The sequence below is a fragment of the Staurois parvus genome, unplaced genomic scaffold (assembly GCF_062004578.1).
Source record: "Staurois parvus isolate SC_StPar_1 unplaced genomic scaffold, SC_StPar_1.0 ptg000154l, whole genome shotgun sequence".
Classification (NCBI taxonomy): Eukaryota; Metazoa; Chordata; class Amphibia; order Anura; family Ranidae; genus Staurois; species Staurois parvus.
The window spans coordinates 10,320,352-10,330,823 of NW_028317950.1; the positions used below are offsets into that span (position 1 = coordinate 10,320,352).

The following is a 10,472-nucleotide window of genomic DNA, read 5'->3' on the forward strand; positions in this document are numbered from 1 at the left end:
AAGTAGGGAGCTGTGGAAACAAATGGAGTCCCGGTATGTTAAGTAGGGAGCTGTGGAGTCACATTGGGTCCTGGTATCTTAAGTAGGGAGCTGTGGAAACAAATGGAGTCCCGGTATCTTAAGTAGGGAGCTGTGGAAACAAATGGGTTCCCGGTATGTTAAGTAGGGAGCTGTGGAGACACACGAGGTCCCTGTATAGTCGATAGGAAGCTGTGGTGACAGAGGGTGTCAGGTTTAGAAGACATGGCCATACAGAGGGGGCGGGGTCCCAGGCAGCCTCCCCCGCCCCCTCCTCATTCTTTCAGACAGTGCGTGAGAACTTTTGTCACTCTCCCTAAACTCAAACTTCCAGGCCACGCCCAGATTCTCAACGTTCCACTCCGCTGGGAGGGCCGGGGGGCTGGCCCCACGTGGGCTGTCGTCCAATGGGAAGCCGGGATGGCGGGGCATTGTGATGCAAATCAGCGCTCTACCTAAAAGGGGCCGCGCTGGCTGGAGCTGAGCTGAGTCTGACCTGCAAGTTTCCAGCACAGTACCGGTAGAGCGCCCCATGCGTCGCCTGGAGGACACCGAGCGAGCCGATCTACTGGAGCCTGAGCGAGCCTCGGGTCACTAGTCCGTGCACAGCCAGCCTGGGATCCGAGCAAGGCTTGGGCTCTCTACAATCACCGTGCAGAGCTGCTGAGCACCGTGCGAGCCTTGGATCACTGACTTGGGAAGTGCCTTTACTGGTGTAGCTGTGCTCATTGCATCCTTCCCCAAACTTCTGGGATTACTGGCAGTGCTCCCCCTTTCCTGGCCTCCTGGATCCAGCTGTGCAGAAGTAGTGGAGGGAGCTATAAAGTACAGGGGGGTGTAGGAGATTCAGCACCCACCAAGACTGGTCTGCAACTGCTACAGAGCTGGCCACTCACACCACCCACCCACACATACACCCTGGGCTCACACCACCCACCTACCCACACACACACCCTGGGCTCACCTGCACAGAGCCTACACTCCAGGAGAGATCCAGCTTCTGTAACAAGTCTCTGCCAACCAACAGGAACAACTTTTCAAGAGATACATACCAACGGGATCATTTCTCGCAAAGATCTATTCCAACAGGACCTGCTTTGAAAAAGATCCCTACCAATAGAACCTGCTTCTAAAGAGATCTTACCTACAGGATCTGCTTCAAAAAGATCCCCAACACCATAGGACCTCTTCCTAAGGAGATCCCTACCTACAGGATCTGCTCCTAAACAGATCCCAACCAACAGGACCTGCTTCTGAAAAGTTCCCAACCAACAGTGCTTCCTTCTGAAGAGATCTCGACCAACAGGATCTGCTTCAAAAGAGATCCCTACCAAAAGGACCAGCCTGTAGGTCTCATCCACCAGGATCCGGATCGGCTTCCAGCTTTCTTTGCCACCAGGAGACCTTACCCTCTACCCACCTGGATCCCTCTCAGCCATGAGCCAGACAGAAGTGTCCACCTGCTCCATCCCTCACACCCAACGGGTGTTCCAGGAGGCTGTAAGGAAGGGTAACACCAAGGAGCTTCAGTCCCTTCTCCAGAACATGACCAACTGTGAGTTTAATGTCAACTCCTTTGGGCCAGAGGGCCAGACAGCATTGCACCAGTCTGTAATTGATGGCAACCTGGAGTTGGTCAAGCTCCTGGTGAAGTTTGGAGCTGACATCAGACTGGCCAACAGGGACGGTTGGAGTGCTCTGCACATAGCGGCCTATGGTGGCCACCAAGACATTGTCCTTTATCTCATCACCAAGGCCAAGTATTCGTCCAGCAGTCGGTAACTGCCCGCAGGACAAGCAGTGACATTCCATCACTTCCTGTTTTATGGGGGTTTAAATAATTTTTGTTGTGTATGTTTTATATTTTTTTGTCTTAATTAAAGAGGCTCCGCTGCTTAAGGTTTCCAAACAAGGCTCCTGATTTCGGAGGGTGTGATCCCCCAAATATACGTTTTCATCGGATCCTTTTCAACTGCTGGTTACTAATTTTTTTTTTTGTTTTCCTTTACAGCTGTTTAATTTTTTTAAAGGTTATATTTTTCCATAAGGAACTTTAATTTACTTTATATTAGGTACAAAATATTATGTTTTTTTTTTCCATGGAAAGTGACTCCTGCCTCTTTGTGTATGTCTATTTTTTATTTTCTGTTTGACATGATGAAGCTGCTCTTTGGTCTCCAGGTTTTAGGAAGTTTGGGGCCCACAAAGATACATTTTATTACTTTAAAAAAAAATTTCTTATTTTGTTTTTATGTCCTTTTTTTCATCTTTTTTTTACATCTACCTCGACCTTAAGCACAGTATTTCGAAAAAACAGCACCAGATACTGTACGCTGCACTTGTAGGTAATGTGTTTAATGTTTTTCATCCCAGATCATTCTCCTATATAAATATTTTCAGTTGTATCCCTTCCCATTCCCTCAAGATATTAACATTTCAGCAGAAAAAAATATTGTTACAAATTAAAAGTCCCTTTTAAAGTATTGAGTTCAGAATGACCATTCTGTATGGAAAGCTTCTGCTCCTTTATTGCCTGTCTAATTAAACCGATTTTTTTTTTCTGTAACAACCTATCTAAATATTTTTTTTTACCTGACCTGAAATCTAGAAAAGGCAAACATGCATATAGGTTTTTTTTTGTTATCATATGAAGCTTCCTTTCTAGGAAAAAAGAAGACTTGAATGAGATGCTATAAAGTGTTCAATTTTAGTGTGTGTGTATATATATATATATATATATATATATATATATGTGTATGTATGTATGTATATATATATATATATATATATATATATATATATCTCAATCAATCACATACTTGGTTGCGCACGGTTTTGCACAAAAAAGGAGCAAGTGCACCATCTGCTGTCTGCAAAGAGAATTGTGACCTGTTGACTACTGAGTTCTGTTTTGGATGTTTTGAAACCACGTTATGTGGATTTAAATAATAGAGAAGCAACAGGAATGTTTGTTTGATATGTCTGCTTTAAATCAGACAAACGCTGCTGTAAAGTGAAAAAAAAAAATCCTATGGGACAAAGGATTTAATTATTAGGCAGATAAGACAGGACACGTGTGTATGTATCTGCTATAGGAGCATCTTATTATAGTCCAAAGTTGCCCAAAATGCCCTTAAAAGTATTTTGTATTAGGATATTTAATTTAAGGTTTAAAAGCAAAATAATGTTTTACTTATATAATGACTGGCTGCAAATCTCACTATTTTTTCCAGGCAATTTAATATTTTTTTGCAAAGTTATAGAAAAAAGATGACATTTGCATCCAGGTTCTTTCCAAATATTTTTTGTTTAGAATTATCCCCTAAATGTAATATTTGAGTCTGCCATTTTTTTAAAATTAAAAAACAAAAAAGACACTAGGTAATTTTTACTCTGTATTCAGCAGAAGTATATGAGGGTGATTTTTTTTTGTCAACCTATAAATCGGTATATGCATCTTGCCAGATGTTTAAAAAAAAAAATCTTGCCTACTGTGTTAAATTGCACTGTATACTGCTATGTCCTGCATGCAGGTTAGCCTTAAAGTATCGCCTTTTAATGATCATAGGATTTCTGGTTCATGTGAGACACCAAACCTGCCACTGTACTCTTAAAACATTTTTTGAAGTAACTTTGTAAAACTATCAGTGAATTGGAGCAGGAAATCTATTGCAGCTGAACCATTTTGCGTTAAACTTATCCAAAACCTGCAGCCATAAGGGCCACATAAACCACGTAATCTATGCTCTCTAACAAGGTCCCTTTAAGCATCTTGTATATTGTTAAAAAAAAAGAAAAGTCAAGTCGAGGAGTAAACTTTTATTAAAAAAAGTCTTGTTGTGCTGAATTTTCAGCATTTTTTTCCTTCTTATTTAATTGGTCTACATTGTTAGGCTGGTGTATTACTTGGCACGGAGCATTGCCTCTCTGTGCAATAGTTTTTGAGTGGGTTGGGGGAGGGAGGGAACAGCTAAAAACATTTTTTTTTTTACAAAAATAACAAAAAATGACTTTAAATGGGTTTGTGGGCAAAAGGGATAGCGTGTATAAAAAATGGAAAAATACAGCTTGTTGCACATTTTTAAGTGGATCTGCCACAAATAATGTCATAATATTTATGATGTAATTACTCCAATGTTCATCCCAAGGTGTTTTTTTTTTTTTAAAATTTGTGCCTTTTTTTGTAAAATCTCAGTTGTTAAAGGGATATTTAGTTCAGGTGTTGCATTCCTTCTCTAACTGTGAATCTTTTTATGGTTAATATTTTTATTATTTTGTTTTTTGCAATAATTAAAATGCAGTTCTTTTCTGTGGCTGGGATTAAAATATTCGTGGCTACCATATGTTCTCAAATTCAGCTTCTGTCCTGCCCACCACCCCCCTTTCTCCCTCTTGTCTCATAATATGACCCTGCATGCCACCACTAGACCAGCTCTGCGCTAGGAGCAGGTGCATTGGCTGACTTCTCAATAGTCTGTCCCATTTCACTGTCTCTTCTCTTTCATTGTTACAGGAGTCCCCGACCCCCACTTTTTTTTTTCAACCCCCCCTTTCTTTTTAAATCCTTGGGATGAACAGGATGGTGTGGCTGTAATCTGCTCCAGAAAGGAGTTTTGTCTGTGATCAATTGTGTTCTAGATACGGAAACTTTCTTTTTAATTATGTTAATTAAAGTTATAGGCTTATATTGAAGCTGTGTTTGAGATCGCCATGTTGTAACTGGATGAAGTCTGTAAAATACAGCAATATTTGAGTGTATGATATGACCTGTAGCCTCTGAAAAAATTGTTTTATAAAAAAGAAAAATACAAAAAAAAATTTTGGGCTCTTTTTTATTTTTTGTTTTGGGAACTCCTCAGACCTGTATCATTAAAATGAAGTGGGTACACTGGGGGGACTTGCTGTTCCATTATCCCATCTAACAATTCCATGAAGTCATCTTTATGAATCACATAGCTTAAAATTCCTGACAACATGAAACGATGAGCTATGCAGCTAAGGTATTTAAAAAAATCAATTTTCTCTGTAAGTATTAGGGTTTATACATTCACATTTACAAGTACGGTTACTTTCTCTTACAGTATACTATAACTTTTTGTTTTAGCTCTATTGGTCCTTTTAATAGCATGGGACTAAAATGTGAAACATTTTTATGGTCATATGCTACAATTATCATAAGCCACGTGGACGTTGCTTAGTGCAGCCTGCTGGTTGACTTAGGATTGTTGACCTGTCTGAGGCACCAAGTGCCTCGTGTCTCAGGAATGATACTATGGAATTTAGAGATTGCAATACCATATGTATATGGAGTGTTTTGCTACATTGCTCTGTGTGAAGAATGTCAGTGAAAAAAAAAATAAAATGAGTCCATTCAAAGCTAATATTTCAGTTTTGTTAGATAATGACAAGTCCTTTTATCTTTCGGGAATTGTGGCGTCAGTATCTTCATTACTGGTTTCCCAATTCTTGTCTTCAACTCTTAAACCTTATGGCTGCTCTATTCTCCAAGCTATAAATCCTTATTGGTCTGGGTGACCTATCTGTTATTGTCACAGCAGAAGGGTGCAGACGACTACCCAAAATTTAAAAAAAATTGCTGTCATGTATCCAAAACTGAAATATTAGTTTTGGGTGGACTGACCATAATTGTTGCAGGTTTTACATGACTATTACAATAAATCCACAAACTAGTGGAAATTCCATTGAATTTATGAATGGTGTATTTTCCAGATAGATCTTTTTCTCAATTGCTCTAAGACTGTTGATGAAATGTAGTTGTTTGTTTTGTTGCTTTTGAGAATTGTATGCGATGTGGTGTATTGGTTTTGTGAGCATGTTTTGTAACTGTGCGGTCGTTTTGTGAATTTGTGGTGTAAAATTCAGCCTAAATTGGCAATACGTTTTAAATAGAAAATAAAAAAAATATTTTCCTTTATACACTTGATCATACTTTTCATTAGAAACTGTGTTTGATGTTTTGAGAAGGATGTAAAGTCCCAGATTTGAAGTAGCTGCTGCTACAATGTACTACTAAAGGAGGGTTCCATTTAAATGAAAAGGGATGGCTTGAATGAGAGGATATAGTGTGTCTGGGATTCAAATGGGGAAGGTTTGAATGGGAAGATAGCATGAGTCTGGGGTTCAAATGGGAATGGGTAGATAAGGCTAGTCTGGGGTTTAAATGGGGATGGTTTGAACGGGAAGATAGGGTGGGTCCGGGGTTCCAGTGAGGATGGTTTGAGCGGGAAGATAGGGTGGGTCAAGGGTTCCAATAGGGATGGTTTGAACAGGAATATAGGGTGGGTCCAGGGTTCCAATGAGCATGGTTTGAACAGGAAGATAGGGTGGATCCAGGGTTCCAATGGAGATGGTTTGAAGGGGAAGATGGGATGGGTCCACGGTTCCAATGGGGATGGTTTGAAGGGGAAGATGGGGTGGGTCTAGGGTTCCAATGGGGATGGTTTGAAGGGGAAGATGGGTGGGTCCAGGGTTCCAATGGGGATGGTTTAAATGGGAAGGTGGGGTGGGTCCAGGGTTTCAATGCGGCTGGTTTGAATGGCAGGAGGGGGTGGGTCCAGGGTTCCAATGCGGCTGGTTTGAATGGCAAGATGGGGTGGGTCCAGGGTTCCAATGCGGCTGGTTTGAATGGCAAGATGGGGTGGGTCCAGGGTTCCAATGCGAATGGTTTGAACGGCAAGATGGGGTGGGTCCAGGTTTCCAATGTGGATGGTTTGAACGGCAAGATGAGTTGGGTCCAGGATTCCAATGCGGATGGTTTGAACGGCAAGGTGGGGTGGGTCCAGAATTTCATTGGGGATGGTTTGAACGGGAACATAGGGTGGGTCCGGGGTTCCAATGGGAATGGTTTGAATGGGAAGATAAGGTGGGTCCGGGGTTCCAATGGGGATGGTTTGAACAGGAACATAAGGTGGGTCCAGGGTTCCAATAGGGATGGTTTGAACAGGAACATAAGGTGGGTCCGGGGTTCCAATAGGGATGGTTTGAATGGGAGGATAGGGTGGGTCCGAGTTTCAGTATTGCTCATTTAAATGCCTCCTTTTAGGTAGCCTGCCATTCTGAGGTTTGTCACACAGAAGTTTTGACTTAAGTCCTGCTATATCTTCCTTCTTTGAATGTATCTGAAACCACATCTAGGCTTCTACAGTGCTGACACATACTAAAAGCAGTGGAAAGTGGCGAAGGACTGGGACAGTCCATGGTCACAGTCGTAAAATGTATGACTGCCTTTCACTCTTTACCCCCTTAACTGCATTTTTGTGGTAGTGCCCTTACATTTTGTGCAGAGTAGGAAAGGGTTGGAAACCACTGTCCAGTATTTTATTATTGGTTGTGTCCTCCCATTAGTTAGATTTGCCCCCTCATTTGCTGTGTGGTCACTGACACAGGAAGTAAAGCAGAATATCTGTATACTCAAGCTATAGTTCAATAAAAGCATTTTATTTAGTAGCATAGGGAACTATTACAACCTCTGTAATTCTTTATTGGTGATGAAAATTAGCTAGTTACATGTGCCATCAGTAATTCAGCTAGGGCTTTCAAGGGATCTGGGTAGTGTTCAGTAGTACGTGAAGTCTATAGTTTTTTCTAGATTGGATAGGCCCCCAGATGTCCTGGTTCTTCATGTGGGGGTAAAAAGTTTGGGCCTGTGATCAATGCAGGTACTTATCCAGGATATCAAATTTGATTTCTTCAGGCTTCGGATGTTGTTCGCATGCATGTTGATTATTTGGTCAGACATTGTTGCCCAAATGTCTTGGCGGGCAGCTAGATCTGAAACTGAACAAGGCTCGCAATACGTTTTCTAGGTATAATGTAATATTTACCAAACTCCAGGCTTGGTCAGTCTGCTCTGGAGTTTCGTTGGAGAGTTAAGCGGGCTATACATCACCAAAGTGTTGGTGTCCGAAAATTTACTTGATATTCTCATGGTTGGTTGGGTCAAATCATCATTAATTTTTTTATACCAGAAATTTTAAGGCGCAGGATAGAACATTTGAATGAGTTTTATATTCTGGAAAAATTGTACATATTGTAATGAAACTGGTGTAGTACGTCAGGGTTTCCATTAAAACAGCAGATCTAGATGAAATTTTGAGGGCTTTTGGACAAAACTACCTACATCGATGGCACTAATCATTTTTTCTACGAATGTTCAAAGCAAAATCTAGCCTTTTATGGCAAACTTTTTATGGATTCTGGCAACCCATTAATGGCTCTGTTTAAGCACACATGCTTGATGGCTGCCACATGACCTTACAGCAGTGGCTCCATTCTAGGACCCAAAGTTGGACTGAACTTGGAGTTATGAGGAGTTAGTATATAAACAGTGTAGCTTTTTACAGGATAGGGCAACTGGGGAAGTTATATAAAAAAAAAACAATAAAAAGTATAGTTAAGAGAGAGTTTGGTCTTGATTTACTAAAGGCAAATAGACAGTTCACTTTGCAAGAGAAGTTGCATGGGAATTATGACCAAAGGTTAGTGAATGTGGTGAAATTTCACTTTGCATGAATCGTGCAAGGGAAATTAAAAAAAAAACAGCATTTTTGCTTGCGTTTGATTAAATGATTGAAGTCAGCTAAGTTTCACCTCATTCACTTGTCTCTGGGGAAAATTCCATTTCAAAGTGAACACTCCATTTGTCTTTAGTAAACCAACCTATTTAAGTCTGCCTGAAATTGTGAATCCAAGCTTGTCCTGTCCAAAAGGGAAGTTCAAGCAGAAGGGGGAAGTTTGACCAAGCTAAACTTTACACATTTTTCCTTTAACCACCTTCCGCCCGACCTATAGTACAATGATGGACGCAAGGTGGTTCTCTCGTTCTGATAGGACGTCATATGACGTCCTACCATTCTCACTGCGCATGCGCGGCGATCGTCGGTCCGCTGTGTCCGAGGGACACAGTGGATCACGGAAAGAGCTGAAGATGTCGGCTTGGTCATGTGATCAGCTGTGTCCAATCACAGCTGATCACATGTAAACACGGAAATGCCGGTTATTGGCATTTCTCTCCTCTCGAGCTGTCACGCTGACAGCTCGAGAGGAGAGGAGAGCCGGTAATCGGCTTTCCGTGGAGGGGACATGTACACTGATGATCAGTGTGCCCTGATGATCAGTGTGGCCCCAGAAGTGCCACCTGTCAGTGCTCATCAGTATCAGTGCCACGTGCCAGTGCCCATCAGTGCCACATCAATGCCACATATCAGTGCATACCAGTGCACATCAATGCCACATATCAGTGCCCATCTGAGCTGCCTTTCAATATCACCCATCAGTGCCAGTCAGTGTCGCCTATCAGTGCTGCCAGTGTCGCCTATCAGTGCCAGTCAGTGCCGCCTAACAGTGCCAGTCAGTGCTGCCGATCAGTGCCATATATCAGTGCTGCCTTTCAGTGCCCATCAGTAATGCCTGTCAATGCCCATCAGTGCAACCTACCAGTGCCACCTATCAGTGCCTATCACTGCAGCCTCATTAGCGCACATCAGTGAAGGAGAAAAATCACTTATTTACAAAATTGTATAACAAAACTAAGAAAAAACTTTTTTTTTTTCAAAATTTTCAGTGGTTTTTGGTTTGTTTAAGAAAAAATAAAAATCCCAGAAGTGATTAAATACCACCAAAAGAAAGCTCTGTCTCAAAAAAAAAAAGATAAAAATTTCATATGGGTACAATGTTGCATGACCGCGCAATTGTCATTCAAAGTGTGACAGCGCTGAAAGCTGGAAATTGGCCTGGGCAGAAAGGGGGTATAAGTGCCCTGTAGGTTAGTGGTTAAAGACACTTCAAATACATAAAATGCCTGTTCTGCCAGAAATGCATTTGGCTCCAGAATCCTGTGGTAAGCTGACAACATGGCATTTTTGAGAAGGGAGTGTTGTCAGCCTTCCCAGATGTCTTTTTCTAAACTACGCAGCCACTCATACTCCCAGATCTTTACAACATAAAGGTTTACTATTCTGTAGTCCAAAGTAAGAACTAGGAAGGTTGCACACAGGGCTACTCCGAACGTGTGACGATTTCAGAAGTTTTTTTTGCACTTATCAGATACAAAAAAAAGCTTTCAATTATATATTTAACTGATCGAAAGGGAGCAAAAAGGGGAACTTTATCATTAGGGGTTAAATGCTGTTTAGCTTTAATGGAAAATTTATGTCAATGGTTCAACTGCGTTTTGGTACAACGGGGAGGTATGTGTGAAGTGGAAATTATATTTTTTTTGTAATGCCCTCTCAAAAAACAAGTTCTGATATGGACATTTTTTTTTAACAAGGTAGCCCTTGTCTCAGCCTTCTTCCACAAGCTGTCAGACCTGTAGACTTCTTTGAAGATTCCTGAAGTTGCTTGGACTAGACAAACAAAGCCTTGGGTATTGGGGCATTTATTTATTTCAGGTATTTATATAGCACCATCAATTTACGCAGCGCTTTACATAT

At 41.4% G+C, this 10,472-nt stretch overlaps 1 protein-coding gene across 1 annotated transcript; it reads left to right on the top strand.

Annotated features, from left to right (window-relative positions):
* Positions 1-492: 492 nt before the first annotated feature.
* Positions 493-5,953, top strand: NRARP (NOTCH regulated ankyrin repeat protein). The gene has a single exon (XM_089675030.1). The coding sequence runs from the start codon at positions 1,456-1,458 to the stop codon at positions 1,798-1,800; it is 345 nt and encodes a 114-aa protein (XP_089531156.1). The 5' UTR covers positions 493-1,455; the 3' UTR covers positions 1,801-5,953.
* Positions 5,954-10,472: the final 4,519 nt, after the last annotated feature.

What these genes read in the sequence shown, in the direction of transcription:
- NRARP (XM_089675030.1), top strand. Translation starts at nt 1,456, where the DNA reads ATGAGCCAGACAGAAGTGTCCACCTGCTCCATCCCTCACACCCAACGG.